At 40.7% G+C, this 21,084-nt stretch overlaps 2 protein-coding genes across 2 annotated transcripts in view; one reads left to right on the top strand and one right to left on the bottom strand.

Annotated features, from left to right (window-relative positions):
* Nucleotides 1–953: 953 nt before the first annotated feature.
* mbd6 (methyl-CpG binding domain protein 6) lies at nt 954–18,638 on the bottom strand. Its single transcript, XM_047373002.1, has 11 exons — nt 18,511–18,638; nt 16,601–16,703; nt 15,982–16,153; nt 12,350–14,698; nt 8,969–9,969; nt 8,683–8,791; nt 8,415–8,554; nt 6,717–7,481; nt 6,466–6,518; nt 6,214–6,280; nt 954–3,454 (listed from the first exon to the last, which is right to left on the bottom strand). The coding sequence occupies exons 1-11, from the start codon at nt 18,624–18,626 to the stop codon at nt 3,383–3,385; spliced, it is 4,947 nt and encodes a 1,648-aa protein (XP_047228958.1). The 5' UTR covers nt 18,627–18,638; the 3' UTR covers nt 954–3,382.
* The window catches only part of stac3 (SH3 and cysteine rich domain 3), a 17,597-nt gene continuing 15,056 nt past the window's right edge, over nt 18,544–21,084 (top strand). Inside the window, exon 1 of the mRNA XM_047373044.1 lies at nt 18,544–18,675. The gene's annotated coding sequence lies outside the window, so the exon portion shown is untranslated. The remainder of the gene's footprint in view (nt 18,676–21,084) is intronic.

The raw sequence follows: 21,084 nt of genomic DNA, 5'->3' as shown, positions 1-21,084 counted from the left end.
AGACAAGATGATTCAGCATAATGTGAAGCCGGAGGACACGCTCTGACCATTAAAAAGGTTTGACAAACTGCTTCAAAATAGGATTAGGCTAGCAATTAGGTTGGTTGCAGAGTTTAATAAATGTTCAGGCGACCTCACATTTTGGAGCATTGTGGAGGATAGCCATGACTTCAGAAAGTACAAAGCCTTCCAAAAGTATTCATGACACTTGAACTTTTTTTTACATTTTGTGACATTAGAATCACAAACTTCAGCAGATTTTACAGCGTCACAATTTATCGTAATTAAGATCTGAGCCCATCTCTTCCACAAACTCCGATTTAATTTACTTTGCCAAAGCATTTCTTGTACATAAAAGTAAATTTTGCAGCTGAATATGGCGAAAAATTAAACTCCATGACATCATTGGAGAACATTCTGATTTATGGTGTCTTGCAAAAGTATTCATACCCCTTGAACATTTTCCAATTCTGTCAACATGCAACCAGACACTTTTATGTATTCTAACATGGCCAGGTACAGACATACTGTACAGGAGTGTTTTGAAGCAAAATAATGGTACAAAGTAACACCTAGGGACATGATTAATTTATTATTGGACAAACGTTTGAATGTGGCAGCTGTGGCTCAGGTTCATATGTTTTATGTAAGACTTACACAGCCTTATTTTATTTTATACGATTTGAACTTTTCCACATTATTACAACCACAATGCACTTTATTGGGATTTTATATGACAAATCAACACAAAATTCCTAATTGTGGACCAAAAGAAAATGAAAATCTGAAAAGTGGTCTCTGGTGTTTCCCAGCTCCACATATGGCTGTTTTCAGAAATCTTATATTGAATGAATGTGCTGTTAAATATATGAATTTGTATGCATTTTGTAACCTCTGTGGAGCCGTTTTTGTATAACTCATTAAAAATTCAATAAAGAGTTATTCAAAAAATCTGAAAAGTGTTGTGTTTATTTGCAGCCAGGCAGCTGTGCAACCAACCACCTTTAGAAGTTAGCTAAGCAGAGTCCTCCTGTGTAAAATTACATCTCAGTATTATTTCAGCTGTTCTGTGAAGGCCTGAGTTTTGTTAGAGACCATTAGTGAACAAAAAGCATCACAAAGACCAAGGAAAACAACAGCTGAAACCAGGATAAACCAGTGGAGAAAATTCAAGCAGTAAGTTAGAAAACAATCTTCGAACATGTCCTGGAACACTGTTCAACCCATCATCTGAAAATGGAAAAAAAGGAAAATAGAAATGACACAACTGCAAACCCTGACAAGCTGGGCAAGGACAGCATTAATCAGTGAACTACAAGAGGCTTGTGGTAACTCTGGAGGAGCTGCAGAGAGCCACAGCTCATGTGGGCAAATCTCTTGAAAGGACAGAGCAAGTTTCCGTTTTTTGATTTGTAAAAACAAAAACCAGAAAAAAATCTTTATTCTCCTTTCACCTCCCAATTGTGCTGGTCTACCAAATAAAATCCTCAAGAGTTACTTAAAGTTTGTGGTTGTAACATGACAAACTCAGATTTATAAATACATCATTAAGCACCAACGAATAACATTGATAATAACTGAAATCTGCTTCCAAACTTAACAAATATTAAATCAGTTTATGTTAATATATTTGTCCCAATCATAATTTTTACAATTTGCAACAATAACTTAGTCGTGTACTTAAATTAGGCGTTGACTGAATCTATGAAAAATGCATCCTGAATTCATGGCACTCAACAGAAATAAACAAAGCATACATTTTTTTGTAAATAGTTTAATATTAAATAAAAAATTGACTCCCATATAAAAAGAACGCTACAGTCCACAATTTAATTGTCTTTTTTTGAACATAAGTATTGAAAGCAAAAAGGGGTAGAATGAGAAAAATAATTACAATTCCAAGAAAATTCACAATTGTTTTCTCTGGTGTTTCTCTGACAATATAAAATCAAACACATTAACTGTACATATATACAAATGTCCAAGTATAGAAATTGCATAATCTGCTTTTCTTTTCAGTTTTCTTTTCTTTAAATTTTATTTAAATACAGATGGAGATGCCAAAACTCCTGGGGCAGGGCAGTGAGTGGAGGAGAGCTCAGAGTGACATGAAGAAACACAGGGAGGAGAAACGTATCCCTCCAAGTCCACAGTAACACACAGACTCAACAGTTATACAGACGGACACCATCACGCTCGGTCTTATTATCCTAGCAAACCACTTCACCAGTTGGAAGGACATACAGTACTTTCCACAAGCTCAACGTTTGTGCAAATGTTTAGATCCCTGGTGAGTAGATGGGAGTGGGTCTTCTTTAAAATACTCTCCATCACACTATAGCTACATGCCATTTATTTTAAAGAGACAAATAATACGTGAAATGTAACTAGGGTTGCCAAAACATCACGAAATGCACCTCAGGGTTCATAAGACGCTCAAGATTTGTTGTGGATTTGCAAAACCTCATGAATTCAGTCATTTAAGAAGGAAGTTACAGAGACCCGAGCTTATTAACAAAAAAAAAAAAAAAGAAAAAGAAAAGAAAAAAAGGAATATATAAAAGAGCTCAATTTATGTTCCAATTAATAATGAGCAATTCTGACAAGTAATAAACAGTTCTAACTAATGAACGGCTGTGTTGTTTTGGCGGTTGATGTAAACAGCCAAAGAAACCTGTCCCAAACCATTTCCTTAGCAAAGTCCAATCTGAGGTCAAGAGGAAAGAAAATCATTTCATTCTCATCTTTTTTTCAGCGTTTTCTGAAAACCTTAAAATCTTTCTTCCACATACAACCACCGTCTTAAAAATACAACAGCTATGAGACGGGTTCCTCTATACTGATACCAAAACAAATCATGACAAACCCAATTGGGGCTCAGCAACAGCTCACACACAAACATACAAAAAGACACCAATCCACACGCACGCACACACACACACACACTGAAGAGACACACTTTCAACACAGAACATCATTCAAGTAGACGGGCTTTATCCTGGCTCATAGTAACACACTGATGAGAAGAAAACAGTACTCATTTGTTTTTCCATCGATATAACACCAACCTAGTTGAAAGGTCTCTGATCACAAAGTCCAGACATTGTTTTATGACTTAAGAGAAAATCTAGTGAAAAAACTATCCACAAAAATCCCCCCACCCCACAGTTTAAAAATAAATTGATCTGACTATATCTTTCTCCTATGTGTTATTTTAAATAGTGGTTGCCATACTCATGGTTGACCCGACAACAGCATCTTATTAGTGCAGCTGATTTTTCCTTTAGAAAAGTCTAAACAGTAGTGAAGACAGCAGAGATGGATGGGGTGTCTAGGGAGTCGTCTGGCCACCTTCTCACTGCTGAACAGCTTCTTCCACTAATCACTGCCTTTGAGATCTGGTACCTCGTCTTCGCCTGCCGCGCACAGACCTGTCAGGCTTTAGGAGTGCTGCCTGGAATGAGAGAAAATCTAAAGTTAACAAAAAGTTCACTCATTCCACAACTTTATCCACAGCTCCTACACATCCTTCATGTACAAAACTCCAACTTTCCCAAAGCTGTCAGTCCTTCAAATTCATTTTAGAAAGGACAGAGGGAATGAAGGAAGGTAGGACACAAGGAAGGAAAGGAAAGAAAGGAACATGGAGAAGGAAAGACATAATGAAGGATAGGTTAGAAGTAGACAAGGAAAGATAAGAGAAAGGACATGAGGCAAAGCAAAGGAGTCAAAGAAGGAAGGAGATAGGGCACAAGGAAAGAATGTAAGGCAAAAGGAGGTAGGACAGAAAGAAGAAAGAAAGGAAAGAAGAGGTGTCAGGGCGGAAAGATGAAAAATGGAAAGAGGTTAGAAAATAATTAAGGAGGGAAGGATACAAGCACAAGGAAGGAGAGAAAGGACATGAGGAAGGGAGAAATGAAAAGCACATAAAGAAGGAAGGACATCATTTGACAAAGGGAGAATTTCTTTGGAATCTCTTATGTTCTTGTTCCATACTTATTCAAACCTGGAAAATACTAAAATCAATATCAGTACTGGTCAGAATACTGAAAAATGTTATATTTATGGAATATACGCTCACCGGCCACTTTATTAGGTACACCTTGGTAGTACCGGGTTGGACCCCTTTTGCCTTCAGAACTGCCTTAATCCTTCCTGGCATAGATTCAACAAGGTACTGGAAACATTCCTCAGAGAGTTTGGTCAATATTGACATGATAGCATCACACAGATGCCGCAGATTTGTTGGCTGCACATCCATGATGTGAATCTCCCGTTCCACCACATCCCAAAGGTGATTTATTGGATTGAGATCTGGTGACTGTGGAGGCCATTTGAGTCCAGTGAACTCATTGTCATGTTCAAGAAACCAGTCAGAGATGATTCATGCTTTATGACATGGTGCGTTATCCTGCTGGAAGTAACCATCAGAAGATGGGTACACTGTGGTCATAAAGGGATGGACATGGTCAGCAACAATACTCAGGTAGGCTGTGGTGTTGACACGATGCTCAATTGGTACTAAGAGGCCCAAAGTGTGCCAAGAAAATATCCCCCACACCATTACACCACCACCACCAGCCTGAACTGTTGATACAAGGCAGGATGGATCCATGCTTTCATGTTGTTGATGCCAAATTCTGACTCTACCATCCGAATGTTGCAGCAGAAATAAAGACTCATCAGACCAGGCAACGTTTTTCCCATCTTTTATTGTCCAATTTTGGTGAGCCTGTGTGAATTGTAGCTTCAGTTTCCTGTTCTTAGCTGACAGGAGTGGCACCCGGTGTGGTCTTCTGCTGCTGTAGCCCATCCGCCTCAAGGTTTGACGTGTTGTGTGTTCAGAGATGCTCTTCTGCATGCCTTGGTTGTAACGAGTGGTTATTTGAGTTACTGTTGCCTTTCTATCAGCTCAAACCAGTCTGGCCATTCTCCTCTGACCTCTGGCATCAACAAGGTATTTGCGCCCACAGAACTGGATATTTTCTCTTTTTCGGACCATTCTCTGTAAACCCTAGAGATGGTAGTGAGTGAAAATCCCAGTAGATCAGCAGTTTCTGAAATACTCAGACCAGCAACCATGCCACTTTCAAAGTCACTTAAATATATATATTAAATGTGTTAATAAAGTGGCCAATGAGTGCATAACGTGAACGTAAAAAAGGCCCCAGGATTTTCTGGCTCTTTTAAATACTCCAACTTTAAATATTTATTTAAATGAATAACTTTGTGAATATATAAAAAAAAATCAGAAATTTAGCTGCACTAATAATGGGCAAGAATGCCATAAGTTTCTGGCTTTTAAGGAGGTGTTTGAAAAGGTCATGATACAATGATTACCCAACAAACAACTTCAAGGATTTTTTTTAAAATTTGAATTCGTATTTACTGTAGATTTTCTGAAATTGCTGTAAAGTCGGTGAGTCGATAAAATCGGCTGGGTGTCCTAACACTTTTTATAAACTTTGTATCCACCTTTAAGGGGCTGCATGTTCACACTGGTAGTCTAAGGCCCTGTTTACACGACAACAATCCATTCCAAATGGGATTGTTTTTCCCTTCTGTTAACACATCTACCAGACGACATTTTAATTATGATTTCCGTATTTTGCAGCTTGAGAATGTCACTTTCTCGTTGAAGGATTCAGAGTCAGCAGCACAAACAGTACTCTGCAATCCGCCATTATTATTGCTGATATTTTCATCTATTGTGGGTGTTAAGCTGGCCGGCAGCTGTTACATTATGCACATTAATTTCTGCTGATTTCAGTCATACTGTGCATGGGCCAGGGCTTCCCCATCCAGGAAGATTGTTTTTCTGTCTACACGACATTGGAGACCAGGTTTTCAAACCTTTATACTCTGGAACCCGTTCTCAATTGTGCCATTCTCAGAGAAAAAATGCACCACTGTTATGTAAATCAACAGTAGAAACGCAACTAAACTTTCAGATTTCACCAAAAAACTGTTGTGTAAACAGGGTGCAGGTTTGTTTTGATACAATGCCAAATTTAGTATTCTATACTAAATAATATAAACACTCAATCAGCAAATTCTGCAGTCTAGGTCTGGGGAAAAAATACATTATGAATAAGAGTCCTGTTGGAAAGAATCTTATTCAACACAATGAAACGTAAGTAAAGAAAAGATTATTTTATTCATCATAACATTCACCCATTTTAAATGTAACAGAGAGGGGCAGCTATGTCTTACTGTAGCCTTGGTTTCCTCTAGTGCTGTAGCATCCATGTCTCTGAAGTCTTCTAAGACGTTCTGAAGCCTAACAGAGTAAGAAATACAGCAGTAATCAGTACTCCAGCGGCGTGCTGAATCAGTGTCATACGTCAGCAGTTCGAAAAGGATCGGTGAAATTAAAAGCTTCCTGAAGGAAAGGTTTTTCCTCCGACCTCCGAATGTTTACATTGAAGCAACAAACTGTCCAGTGAATGTCAAAGATGAACTTACGTTTGTTTTCTTTTCCTTCCTCTTCTGGCTCCACCTGCTGCCCCTCCTTGATCCTTAGGAGGTAGAAACAAGGATTAATTTCCAAGAACATTATAATTAATGTATGTTTTGATGGTTATTCTAATTAACAGCACTTTGTTCATAGTGCATACAAAAATAAGACTCAAATTTTAGAGCCACAGAAGTAAATGATTCAGAACCAGGTTTTTACATGAATACTATGTGTTGCAGCAGAAGACTCAAAGGCTCACCATTCCCTGTCCAGTGAGCAGCAATGTCTCGGTTGTCTCTTCGTTAGGCCTCTCACTGCATCCGTCTCTGGGACTGAGGTATCCAGCATGGGTTAGTTGTCCCTGGCTATCCACTCCCATTTCCACAAATGGACAAACAGCTGCTGCAAGACCAGTACAGTCTGTCTTAGCCTCCTCCAAGTATATGGGTGGCAAAGGGGGCTCTAGGTGGATATGTCCCTCTATAACCGGCTTTCTCTGTAGAGGTGACGTAGGCCCATCCTCTGTGGGTTTAGGTGTTCCCTGGGCCGGGGAATGTGCGGCAGCTTCCAGACTGAGCCGCGATAAGTCCGGGTTGCGAAGTGAACAAGCTCGTCGTGGGCTTAGGGAGATGGGGGCATTTGCCTGGGGCAGAGTTGGGACATTAGTGGATGTGCTATGGTGTTCTAGAGGAAAAGAAACCGGCGGTAAGGCACAGAAGGGTGAAGTAGGGTCCGATGGCCCCAGCTGAACCCCGTCTTCCTGCTCTTTAGCACTCACTTGCAGAAAAGAGGTATAAATAGTGTCCATAAAAGAAGTGTAAGGGTCAATGACAGACCTGCCCTCAGGCCCCCTCTGAGCGGGTTGGGTGGATTCTTGAGCAGGAGACGGAGACAGAGCTGAACCAGGACATGGGACTACCTCAGGAGCAATTTCACTGGCTGGTAAATCTTCCTGTGCAGCTGGTCTTTGGGTTTCATGCAAAGAACCAGGTTTCTCTCCATCTGAGGGTGGTGTGAGGTTCAGCTAGACAGAAAACAAACAACATGCTTAACAGTCAGATTAAGAAGGAATTATTCAGGTATAAAAAGCACACCAGCAAAAGTCGATTTTCAGCTAGATGACCATCAGTAGGGAAACTATAAAATCCAAACTTTTTTTTTTAAATCAGTAAACTCAAGATGGTAAGGGCTACCAAGTCTTGGTGAGAACAACTCTTCAGTGTTGATGCTGTGACTGAGAGAATAAGTCTCAAATTAGGTTATGTTGAGTTTATTAGTAAGGTCTTTAACATAAGGTCTGTCTTTAACAGAGACAAAGCCATTTAAAAAGGAAATTGTATTTTTATTTACATATAGAGACAAGTGTGCTGTTAAATTAGATGGCAAAAGAGAAAGAGGCTTTCAGTAGGCAATAGGAAGACCGAACAAAGCACATCCTGGTTGCTCCATTTGATCTTTTCAACCTTTCAGTCTCTGTCTGTAATGAAACATGATGGACTTCCTCTTGGAAATCTCACAATTAAGAACAGGATCCACATTGCCGAGGGAATACACATACAGACTGCTGTTTTAGTTATGCTGACAATGCTTGTCTGCTGAGCTGAATGAAGACTTTCCTTCTCAGACTCAGAGGCTACATCCTTTTTTTTGTTATATTCAGTCATTAGTGATGCCAGAAATAAATGACTACTTTGCTGGATTTATTAAAACTTTTCTTTAACTCAATTACAAGGGCTGTAGTTGTTTAATTGCTGTTTAAATATGAGTGTATTATCAACAAAAAATTTAACACAAGTCTAAATTTACCAGTTCCATGTCATTTAAATGCATGTGCAGCAAGCAGTTTGGTTTCAGTGTGTCAAGAACAAGAGCAATGCAGCAGCGTGAGCAGGGTTAGGGTGACGAAACAAAAACAGCCAACGTCAGAAGCCTAAACAGCAGCATAGCAATAACCAACCTGGATGTTATTGAGTAAGTTGATTCCTCCATCGGGCCCTTGCAGCAAACCTAAAGCAGAGGCCTGAACTGGGGACAGAAGAATGGAACCTGCTCCAATGCCGACCATGTTCTGGAGCCCTGTGATGCCAGGAACATCTCCTAAAGAGGACAATAGTCAAGAAGGAACTAGTTTCCTAACATATTGTTGAAAAACTAGCAAAAATGCTTAAAGTTTTAAACATCAAATAATAAAAAAAAAAGCATTTTAAGGTTAGATCCCAACTCACCTAACATAGATGTGTTAAGCAAAGTGGGAAGTAATTGTTGGAGGAGGGGGTTGTCTTTGCCTTGGAGAGACACAGGGATGAGGGTGTCAACAGCTGTGTCAGTGGGTACCTGTGTAATACAGCAACAGGACACGTTTTTGTGAAAAGTATTGAAAGAATGCAAATCCAAAACAGAAAAACAACACAGGGACAACAGCAGCGCAGGTAATTGAATGAAAAAGCAGGATTTGAAGGGTAATAAGGACAATCTCAGAAAAAAAAGAGGCAACAGGAGGTGGGAGCCTACCTGAGCTTGGGTGTGTTGGGTCTGCTGTGCAGGAGCTAACTGGGTGTTGGGAGGAGAGTGGAGCTCAGCAGAGCTCAGAGCAGCTGTGAGCAGAGCAGGGCTGAGGGACAGGAAGGCTGCGGGGGGAGGAGGAAGAGTGGCAGGAAGGAGTAGAGACTGCAGAGCTTGGATAGGGTTCTCTGCTCCTGCAGTGATTGGAAGAAGGCTGTGGGTTATGTCTAAGAAGCCTGAGCCTGTGAGGGAGGTTGGATCAAAGAGACCAGAGGTCTTATCGAGGTTGAGGCCCTCCAAAGTGGCAGGGATCTGCTGTGAGTGCTGAATAGGAACATCTAAGCTGATCTGGTTCAGATGACCCAGCACAGACAGAGGTAACAGAGATGCTGGCTGTTGCCCGACTAAAACAGAGGCCATGAGCAGGGCTTGAAGACTTGATCTTTCTGTTAAGTCAGGCTCCTGTCCTGTAGATAGTGCTGAGGCAGCAAGCGGGTTCAGCAGGCCCAGAAGGTTCAGTGGTAGCTCCCCTTGTCCGCTGCTCAACAAGGGCAACAAAGGAAACAAAGGATTGTTGTTGACCTGCTGTTGCTTCTGTTGTTGGTCTTGGTTTTGTTGCTGTGTTTCTTGCACCAGTAAATGCGGCTGCTCTGATTGGTGCTGCTCTCCGAGATTCGGTGGTGGCTGTGGTGTAACCGAAGCAGGAGGTAACTGTGCATGTTGCCCTCCTAACCAAAGCCCTCCCAAGGGCAATGAAGCCAGGACTGTGGAATCCAAGAGAGATGGTAAACCTCCTGTGGATGACAGCAGCTGAAGCAGCTGCTCTTGGTTCATGAAGGGAAAAGCCTCTGCCAAAGCTAAGGGAGTCGTCGAGTCTCCCACAGCTGAAGAGCTGGCAGGACTGTGACTCCCCTCATGGTGTGCAGAGAAGGTGAATGTGGGACTAGTGGATGCTGGAGGGGTAGTCATCGAGGAAGTCTTTGGGTCTAAATGGTCAGGTTCCTCTTGTACTGTGGAAAAGACACAGATGTATAAACTTTTATTCAGAATGGGTTAGAAAACAGAACGTGAATTTTAAAGACATCTTTGGAGGACATTCTAAACAGCATCATGACTGCAGTATTGTCTCTTTTTGGCACCAATGATAGTACAGACAACATTCAACTTCAAAAGTACTGGTACCACTGGTAATCCAAGTATTGATAAGAAACAATGAAAAAGAAATCCACCAAACACGGCACGTTACCGAGATTTAAACATTTACATTGTACATTTTATGTACAATGTCAACTACTGAACAAAGTGTTAGTCACTATACATTCAAAGTTTTCATGAGTAATTTACATTACCTTGCAAAAGTATTCATGCACATTCAACTTTTTCACACTTTGTCATTTTACAGACATTATTGGGAGATCATGTGATAGACCAACACAAAGTGGTGCAGAATTATAAAGTGGAAGGAAAATGATACATAGTTTCCATGTTAAGTTTTTAAAGATATCTAGAGCAACTCATTGCCTTCAAATGCAACCTCAGTAATAAATAAAGCCAAGTGTCTGTAATTTATTAAATACTGCTGTTCTGTGAAGGCCTCAGCAGTTTGTCCGACAACTTTAGAGAACAAACAGCATCACGAAGACCGAGGATCACAGCAGAAAGGTCAGGGAGAAGGTTGTGGAGACGTTTAATGCAGTGATAGGTTAGAAAACACTATCCCAAGCTTTGAGTACACTTTATTGCATCATCCAAAACTGGAAAGCACAAGAACTGCAAACATACCAGGACATGGCCATAGACCTAAACTAACAGCCAGGTAAGGACAGCATTAGAGCTGCACAATAAAAAAACAAAAAAAAAACATTAAATGTGTTACTGCGATACTATTGGTAATAACTTAGATGGGGATATCGATTACGATGAATGATTTTCTGACACTTTTCTTTCTTTACATTAGGCAACGTCCTCACCTCTCAACCAATAAAAATACACATCAAAAGTGGACCTCAAGGGCAGTTTAGAGTCCAGCCAACAGGCCAAATATATTAACAACATGCAAAGTGGAATGCATAACACTTGAAATATAGTTACCAAATATTGCATTCAAACATTCTTTTGTTATTTTAATATTGCACAGGATGATACTGCAATGGTGATTCAATATCTGGCACACGCTATTTAGAGAAGCAATGATCCAAAGGTTAACTGGCAGAATCTACTGACTTTATGGAAAAGCAGCAACCATGTGATAGAGGAGGCTCCACTCAAATGAGGCCAAGAGGAAACGTTTTGATCAACATGTAAAAGTTATGCGTGTTGGAAAAATAACACATGACGTGGAGATAGATGGAGCTTAATACATGGCAATCCTGGGGTGGAGGTTCATCTTCCAACAGGACAATCCTAAACAAACAGCCAGAGGGATAAGCAAAGGTTTAGACCAAAGTATATTATTGTTTTAGAACAACCCCAGTGTTGGAGTCATCCATTTTGGTCGCAGCTCTGACGTCACCCAGGATTATAAAACCAGCGGAAAACAAACTTTCGTTGCCATTTCCAGCAGTCCAGCGTGTCTCACGGGACGACACAACTGGAGAGACAAAAGCTCCAAAGTTTTGCTCCACAAGGCCATTCCCGGAAGAGCTTGAAAGCTGGAAATCTGTCTGATACTAGAAGATCAGAGGATTCATATGCCGATCGAAGACCGCGCCGACACCCGGCACAGGTGAAAAACCCAGAGGTTTTATTTCCAAGGAGATGAGTTTCCCCTTGTGATTCAGCCGACTAACGGTTCTTCATATTTTCCCCTTTTGGACGGATGAGAAGTTTACCGTTTTTTTTCCCTTAAGGTGATCACGGACGCGTGATTTTTAGTTCAGAAATTATTTTCGTGAATTATGATTTTTGATAAATATTAATTAATCAATAATCATAATCCTTACACCAGTAAAAGTCCAAAACTAAATTATTTTTGATAATCTGTGGCAAGTCTTTAAAATCGCTGTTTACAGCTGCCCTCCATCCAATCTGACTGAGCCTGAGGTCTTTTGCAAGGAAGAATGGACAAAGATGTCCATCTCCAGATGTGAAAACTGTTAGAGACATTCCCCAAAAGGCTGCAGCTGCAATTACGGCAAAAGTTCATTATAGCGGAAGTGTTGACCCAAGGCGACTAAATACAAATGCATTGGCAAAACGTTTTTAACTTTTATCATTTTTCATCCACTTCACAATTGGGCACTACACCATTGCTCTATCACAGACAATCAACCAAAAATACACTTATGTTTTGGACTATAACGTGACAAAATGTGAAAGTTCAACTGGTATTAATGCTGTAGCAGCACAACTGTATATCGAAAACATGCAGAGACTGAAAAATAATCTTACCTGCTGTAGGATTTTCTGTAGAAGACATGTCAGCATTAGTGCCATGATTGGAGGAATCCCCGTCCCCCTGGGTAACAGTGGAGGACGTAGAGAAAAGGGCCAGGACATGGTTGCTAAGATCAAGAGGCTTTGGAGAAGATGGTACTCCTGTAGAAGCGTTGCTTTCAGCATGACTCAGGTCCACTGATGTTGATGGGCTGTTGCGACCAGTCTCCATTGCCACAGCTCCCCGAGGAGAGGCTGCATGTGAAGACACCTGGGAAACGGAGTTTGTTGTGGGAATGTGATTATTGGATGGCTGATCTGTGTTTACGGGAGGGGAGGTTGTCCGCTGAGATGGATCGCAGTTGTTCTGAAAAACTTCATTTGACTTACAAGGAGAGGGTATTTGCTGAGGACTTGATGTTGTAGATTGTGGAGGAGTTTGGGACTGTATTGCGACGGAAGAGGAGGTAGGAGGGGAAGAAAGCGCCTGCTGCAGCAGGGGTAGGGGATTAGTGTTTTCCATTTGGCAGAAGGGTAGAGTCTGTGGGTGCCTGACATTAGAAGTAGGAGCTGGAGACGTTGGGGACTGCCTCAAGTTCTGTTCATTAGTGTGTCCACGTCCTTCAACAGTTCTAGACTGGGCTGAGGCCGAGTTTGATGCAGTGACCTGTGCGTTCTGCACACTAAGCAGGTGTAACAGAGCAGACAGCGGCTGAGTCGGGGGATCTAAGCCAAGAGATGTGGGTGTCAGGGCTGTAGTGAAGTTCAGAGCCTCGTTTGGCCGAGGAGGCCTGGAAAGATGTCCTGGAGGTGCAGGAAGTCTTGGCATTTGCCCGGGGAGGTTTAGATGATGGTTTTCCAATGTGACAGTACTCCGATTCTGCACAGCTGAGGTAGAGTAGGATTGCGAGGAGGAGGGGAAGGATGTGGAAGATGAGGAAAGGTTGATAACTGTAGCAGATACAGCCTCATCAGGTGTAGTCTTTCGAACTCCGTTGGCCAGCGGCTGTGTAGGTGATCGTCGCTGTCTCTTCCTGTGCGATGCATTGCGTTCAGCCGCTAGAGGCGGGTGAGGCGAGGAGGACACGAGGGACTGGGCCAGAGTTTGAGATGGAGGAAAGAGAACAGCAGAAGCTGCTGCAAGGGAGGGATGAGGAAGCCTAGCAGAAGCAATGGAGGAGGAAGTAATGCTGTTGTGTAAAGTGCTGTTTGTTACCTTTTGTTGCTGTTGTGCCTCTTTCAAAGCATCCAAAGAGGAGTGCAAGTTCCCTGCATTGTTGGACACATTTGAGCCCTGGGTTACCTGGTTAGCCAGCTGAGCCTTGGCTGCTGCAGAGAGCAGGCTGCTGGCAGGGAATGAAACCGGGTGAGGCAGTTTGCCCTGATGGCTATAATGGTGGTTCAGCAGTGGCCCCAGAGGCAAATTAGGAGGCCCTAACTGATTCAAACCAAAACGTTTTGGTCCTGCACTATTGGCTGGAGTTACGGTGCTCTTAGAGGGCTTTGAGGAGACAATATGAGGGTGACTACTGCTTTGGTTGGTCAGTAAAGAAGGATTAGCAGGGTTTAGGATATGGTGGTTATTAGTGCTGCTGTTGTCTGAGTTCTTAAACTGCTCCAAGATGTCTTCCAGCTTGTACTTGGGGAAGTGGGGGCTGGGAAGAGGGGAGCCACCAGGGACTGGGGAGTGCGGAGAGGAAGAGGCAGACTTCCTCCTGTGAGGAAAGTTATTTCCCATCAGTCCTCCTCCTTCTGCTGTTATGGAGCCTCCTCCATGCTCAGACACAGAGGAAGCAGAGGCTGATGGATTGCGGGATCGCTGGTGAGAAGACATACCCATGGTATGGACAGAGGGAGAGAAGGGGTTAGATGGAGAAAGGGGAGTTAGAGGGTAATGAGTTTGAGTCTGTGCTGCCCTCACTCCTCCAAGGGTCATAGGGGAAGAGGGAGGAGGTGATGACAGGGGTCCTAACCAAGGAGAGCTAGGAGTCTCAGGGGTTTTAGGTGTTATTTGACCTTGACTGGTATTTTGAGGTGTGGGGGTGTGGGGTGACCTCCGGGCAGGGCTGTGAGGTGGAAACGAAGTGGAAGCAGTGGAAGATGTCGGGACTGGAGAGTGAGGATGTCTTCTAAAAGCATCTAGGGGATGGTGACAATTTGTGCCTGTATTAAGCACAGGGGAGGAACCATTGTAAGGATAGATAAACTGATGGGAGGATTTAGGGCTGGGGCAAGGGTTTGGGTGGATGTTGTTGAGCCCCCGAGTTGGTACTGAATTGTGTTTTGGATAAAAATGTCCACGGTCCTCTTCTTTACGCTCTGAATGTTCCTTTTTTGGATCTCTGCTGTCCCCTCGAGTTACATCTGAAGGTTGGAACACACAAAAACACACTGTTTGTTTACCTCTTCAAATCAAACTTGAAAAAGCTTTCAGTGTTCTCAGTATACAAGATTCTGATCACTAAAAAAGCTGCACGGCCCTTCAAATATGGCCTCATTTCTGGGGGGAAAAAAGTCCTTCAGACAGTGAATTACCATCAGTCTCTTATTTCTAAACAGAGCAAAATCACAACAGTCACAAGGAATGAATCAACAGTTTGGTGCCCAGAAGAGGTATACAACTCACAGAGCTACAGCACTGAAACAGTCAGAAATCCTGGCGCACATTTTGTTAAAAAAAAAAAAAAAAAAAGTGTGGGGGGGGGGCTTAATGACTGAATGAAAGACTATGAGCAATGTTTGATTGATTTCTACTGATTTACACAACATGGATTTACAGCATTTATAGCAATTGCAGCTCTAGAATAAATACATATTTATTTGATGCATTAGTGTATCAGAGTCTATTAAGCACCACATACACATGAAAATGCTTATTTATTTCCAAGATTGCCTAGTATTCAGCTCCAGCCATCTTCCCATCATCTCTGTCAAGTTTCCCTGTCCCTGCTGAGGGAAAATATCTTCCCATCATGACACTGCCACCACCATGTTTTACCATGGAGATGACGTTTTCATCTTCATGTGCCACGCATAGGATTTAGCACCCAAAATATTCTTCAACAGTGTCTTTCTTCTTGTATTTTGCATTTCTTCATATAAAAGTTGGATTTATATGATAGAATACACACAGCTGTACTCTGTCGACTAATTAGAGGACTTCTGAAGGTAATAGGTTGCAGTGGATTTTATTTAGTTGTATCAGAGTAAAAATTACACTTTTTTTTATTTTTATTTGTAAAACATTTGCCAACAATTATCATTTTTCCTCTAACTTCACAGTGACGGGCTACTTTGTGTTTGTCTGTATTATTAAAATCAATAAATGGCCTTGAAGTTTGTTTTCTAAATTGTGTAAAAGTTCAAGGGTTATGAATACAGTGAGGCACTATAAAAAGAAGCACTGCTTTTCACTTCTATTTTCTTTAAAACATTTCAATGTTGATATATTACCTTATTACATTTTCACATTCAACAGGAGCAAAATAAGGAGGCGATAGGTGGACTAGAAGATGTCTTAAAGCCTAAAACTGTTGGTAATGGAAAAAATCTGCCTAGAGTCCTGACTAATCGTTTATTGTTTGAAAATAAAAAGTCTGAAAGCACACAGTCACAATGAGTGGGTTGTCCAATGTCTTGAATTTTACCTGGGTGATGAAAGTTGGTAAATGGAAGCTGTGAGGCCTGCATACTTCGACACAGAGCAGCCATCGCCACCACTTTCCTGCGGTGATTACACAATTTGGTCATGTCCTGCTCTGCTTTGCATGACGGCTGACTGTTCTGTTCCACTTTCACACCCACACTGAAGTTAAAAACCTGCATAAAACAAGTTGAAAACAGAATTAAACAGATGTTAAACACAATGCATGAAGTCTAATCACAGCTGAGGGCAACGTTGCAGGTATCTTGTGTTCCTGCACATAAAAACCACTGGTCAAATGAATTAGAAGAAAATGAAAAAGGTCCTCGTCATGGTTCTCCTGCTGATTCTCCCATCACATTTTGTTGTCTTGAGATTGTTTCGCGCGTTTGTTAGCAATCTGAGCATCTGTTTTGCGGTGGAATCAACAAGAAAGAGGTGAATACTGGAACAAACAGAAACACGATTATCCTAACTTATATAAACTTGCTGTTGCTTTTCTTTTCACGAAGCTTCATCTCGCCATCACTACCATCTCATAATATTCAGAAGGCCTAATAAAGCAGGAACTTTTATGCATTGCCCACTCTTTCTACACAAACACACTCAAAGATTAATGTTACCTTATGAATGATAAGTGGGCACTCTAGACCACATTTGCAGGTACCATCAGTCAGCAGGTAGCTCTTGACCTCATCCAGCGTGGACAGGGTGGTGCCACTGGGACTACAGCGAGGAAGGTAAAGGACGTTAGTAATCAAAGAGTCTTCTGCGTTCAAGCACATTTCTCCAAATACTTCCGGTCAAATCCATGTCAATATACACAGACACTGAAATAAGCATTTAAAAAGCTGCACTATCTCACTAACAGGAGGGTGTTGCATGCTGGTGAATTGGTCTCACCGTTTTAGCTGAGGTTAGTTTATAAATCCCTGAATGGCTTAGCACTAAAATACATCAACGATTTGTTGTCACCGTCTCAGCCTTCCTTCAAGTCTACTCTGCATCTCCAGAATCAGAACCAAACATGGAGAAGCAGCATTCAGTTCTTATGCTCCATTAATCTGGAACAAACTTCCAGAAAACTGCAAAAATGCTGAATCCCTGAGTTCTTTTAAATCAAGGCTAAAATCCCATTATTTATAGCTACATTTGACTGTTGTACTTAAACAATTAACTGAAACATCATTTATTTCAGTCTGTAGTCCAGTTTTCGTTTACTTTCCTTTGTATCCCACTACTACTCCACTGTGTGTTTTCTTTCCTATGTTTTAATCATGTAAAGCACTTTGAAATGTCTTGCGGCTGAAATGTGCATATTAATAAACTTGCCTTTCCTCACACATATACAGCTGTGTGTGAGGAATACCTGAACAGAACTTGGATCAGCTGAAAGACTGGCCCTCAAAAACTATGAAGGAAGGAAAGTGATACAATTTATTGGGAGAAATGCCTTTCTGTAACTTTAATTCCTGCTTAATTCCCTGAAACTCCAAGAAAACATTTCACAAGTCAAATTATCAGAGTCGCTACAAAAAACGGAAAGAAGAGTCAGCCTGCTGCCGTTAACCTCTACCTATGCGAATGTCCTCATGAGAGGAGAGACTCAGATTTAAAGAAGACTTTGTTGAGTTCCCCTACAGGGACTCATGTGGTGGAAGAAAGACCCGTCATTGGTGAGTCAGTATAGGACACAACCATAGTGGTGTGGACCATGTAATACTGTAATAATGATAAAACTTAGTAGGGATTTTAGGTTTATTCATTAATTAATTTACTAAGAGAAGAACTTTTCTTTTATCTCACATGAAAAACATTCGAGTTACTTTATATTATCACAAAAAAATTGAATTTTCACCACCTGCAGTAAGAATTTTTAGCACTCAACAAAGAGTGATAGTGTTTTCATTTAAAAGTATGGTTATTAATTAAATGAGATGTTTTGCTATTGAATTGGTCAAATGAAATAAGCTGTTTATGATAAGACACGTTTGGGCTAATTTGTAAAAACATAGAATTCAAAAAACATAAATTAAAAACAGAACTGAAAAAAAGATCAAATGTATTTCCTACAGTTCTGCTCTTATTTTGTTCTTTTAAAATAAATAAATGTAGCCTTTCCAAATTTAATGAGTAACTGCACCAAATAATCATAATTTCAATAGTGACCTGAATAATCATGACTATGATCTTTACCATAGTGAAGCAGCCCTAGAAGGACACCTTTGGGACAAGGAAAACAGTTTTTAGGTTAGGAATACAAGTTAAAAGAAACTGTAAAACTAATAGAAATGTTAATACACTGTTTATTTTGCATAGCTTGAACAATTTAAATTCCATCTGGCTTACAATTAGAAACAAAGGACAATCATGTTTCAAAGCGAATGACAAAATTAAATGCTGTTGCATGGCAACACTTTAAATTTCATACAAATTTCCTCAGAGGTTATTACTAGTGTCTCATAAACTTTGCTGCCCAATTATAAATGAACCTCATCTACAGTTCTACATGTATTCCAGTGAAGCAACACACCTGACATAGGTCACCTGCCCTCCGTCCACTCTCCGGAGCCAGCCAATGGGGACGTGTATTGTAGCAGTGTGGACCGCATCCTTGTCTCCGCTGACGGTCTCACTGCCTCCCATCATTTTGTTGCTGCGTCCTGCCAGCACCTGGTAAATGAGTCAACATATGCCAGTAAGTGGTAGTTTAAACTGATAAAATCTGAAAAGGTCTAGAAAGTTTAATCAAATGAAACACCTTGTTATGTATTTCTAAAGTTAAAGTCAAGTAAGTTGAAAACATTATTCTTGTACTCTCAGGAGCACATTTAACTTTTACTTCAGAGCATTATAGGCCAGTAATAAACACAATTCAGTTTTAGTTCCATCAGTGCAGTTAAATAAATCTCAGCAACATTCCCAAAATAAAACACATACAAAACAGAGGTGCAGGTCATTTCACCATTTCATACTCTAGTTTATGCAAAACGTTTTAGTGCACAAAATCGAGCTTTCCCCTGCGGGATGTTTTGTGGCAACCAAAGGTCAACTCATACCAGCTGGACATTTCAAACCTGCTTTGACAACCAAAGTAATTTTCTGTATTCTACGGTTCCGAAATTGAGTTTTAGGTCTCCAATTGATAATAGCTGCCGGCAGGAAGCCGCATAGAGCCATTTTGGTTTATCTGGGGTCTTAACATGTCATCTTTCATAAGAGTCAGTTGGATGAAATGTGATACAAAACTTAAATAAATGTAAATAGTCTAATACAAAGTTTTCTGAATATACAATTTTGTTACATATGATGTATGTTTGATTCGAGGATGTTTATGAGTATCTCAATGATTCATGAGAATATTTAACTATAAGGAGAAACAAACAGATGCACAATAATTTAAGCAGTGGGTGTAAAATAAATCAGCATGTACAAAATGAAGGTAAAAATCTGCATATTCGCCACGAGCCAACTAATCATGTTGAAAAGTTTTGTTTACAACAAACAACCAAAATTAAAGAGGTGATTTGGCACCTTGATACAAAATTCAGTTCAAGGAGCACCTCTTTATTAAAAACTATTACATTTAGCAAGTTTCTTCTGTATCTTTGCTTGAGTCTATGTATCAAAACCAACATTCCAATAACAGAATGAAGCAGAAGGAATGTGTTGCTTTTATGTTTTAAATAAAGCGTTTAGAATATATGTTCCACATTTTTGTTTTATTTTTTTGTCTAAATAAGTGATACTGCGTTATTTTTACACGAAGTTACCCTACCCTGACAATCTAATACCAGCCCTTGCCCAGTCATGATAATTGTAAATACAAACAGCAGCAAATGACACACACTGCACTAGTTTTATACCAGTTCCAGAAACACCTTTTCACAAGGATTTGGAGTTCCACACCAAAAAAGGCCAACTAAAGGCTCCAACATTTCTTTCCTTGTTTGTTTGTTTTTTTTGTTTTGTGATATGCTTCTAGCAAGTAAAGTATGTCTTAAAAACAGTCTTGACTGAGTTGAGTCCAGTGTGTTTTCTATTTAGTGGGTGTGGCCACGGCAAAAATACAGATTTTACATAAATGACAGACAACTACCAATTACAAACTCCATAATAAAAAAGAAGGAACAGAATAAGAAGATGCTCAATACCTTGTCATCTTTGGGAAGCCAGGATCTATTTTGGCTAAGGTATCCGTTGTCCAATGTACATGCTGGTGGGTGAGAAGACCTCACACTTCCCGTAAAACCTGACTTGTCCAAAACAACTGGAATTTCCACCACCGTGAGGCTGATCCTTAACTTTCAGGATGTTTCCAAACAGCCCAACTCGTTCAACTCACATCAGAGTAGGGTCTTAGATGAAGAAGAGTCTGCAAAGAAAGGTGGAGGTGGATTATGTAATCTGGCAGGAGGGGGAAGAAGGGGCAAAATAAACAGTGCAGTAAATCTTTCCTCATCCAGCCAGGGCTGAAAAATTATTATGTCTCATTACCTGAACTAGTACAAGTTTAGAGCGAGCTGTGGCTACTTTGAAGTATGAGGGCGTGTTTGGCTAGGCCCCTAGTTTATTCAATGGTTGCCCACAGTGTGAACAGTTGCCTTTCCAACAACAAACTTAAACGATGAGAGAAAACGTGGAATGACGACTAAACTCCACTTAAATATGTAATATATGTATATGCAAATTTGTAATATTGCAGTAAATACACAACAGCTAGCGTGGAGGCTAACAGCTAAGCTAGCAGGCTAAATCCACTTCTGTTGTCGTGACAGCTGTCAGGAGCACAAAACACTCCCGATGCAAAACTCCTGCGTCTTAGCTAAGGATACATAAACTGACCCGTTTACGAAACTGCTTCGCAATAAAAACTTACATTTAGATACTATATTACACTTACTTGCAGACAACTGTCCGCTAACGTCAATATTTGGTAAACATTTCTTTGCGTCAAGCTGTGTTGGACAAGTTTTGAAGTCTTCGCTCTTTCTGGGCTCAAATTAAGACTTAGCCAGTTAGCCCCAGAGCTGGTGAGATGGTGTTTTGAAAACGAAGAATACTTTATTAAATTGCTGTAAATTTGGATGATTACATAACCCGAACC

This window comes from Girardinichthys multiradiatus, chromosome 1 (genome assembly GCF_021462225.1).
Source record: "Girardinichthys multiradiatus isolate DD_20200921_A chromosome 1, DD_fGirMul_XY1, whole genome shotgun sequence".
NCBI classification, from domain to species: domain Eukaryota; kingdom Metazoa; phylum Chordata; class Actinopteri; order Cyprinodontiformes; family Goodeidae; genus Girardinichthys; species Girardinichthys multiradiatus.
The sequence above is the reverse complement of the archived record's forward strand: the minus strand, read 5'-3'. Positions and strand labels throughout refer to the sequence as shown.

Coding starts and splice junctions, on each gene's coding strand:
- mbd6 (XM_047373002.1), bottom strand. CDS start 18,626: ATGATGGGAGGCAGTGAGACCGTCAGCGGAGACAAGGATGCGGTCCAC. Junction 16,154..16,600: donor GCCCACTTATCATTCATAAG/GTAACATTAATC, acceptor TGTTTTATGCAG/GTTTTTAACTTCAGTGTGGG. Junction 3,455..6,213: donor TAGAGGAAACCAAGGCTACA/GTAAGACATAGC, acceptor CTCTCATTCCAG/GCAGCACTCCTAAAGCCTGA.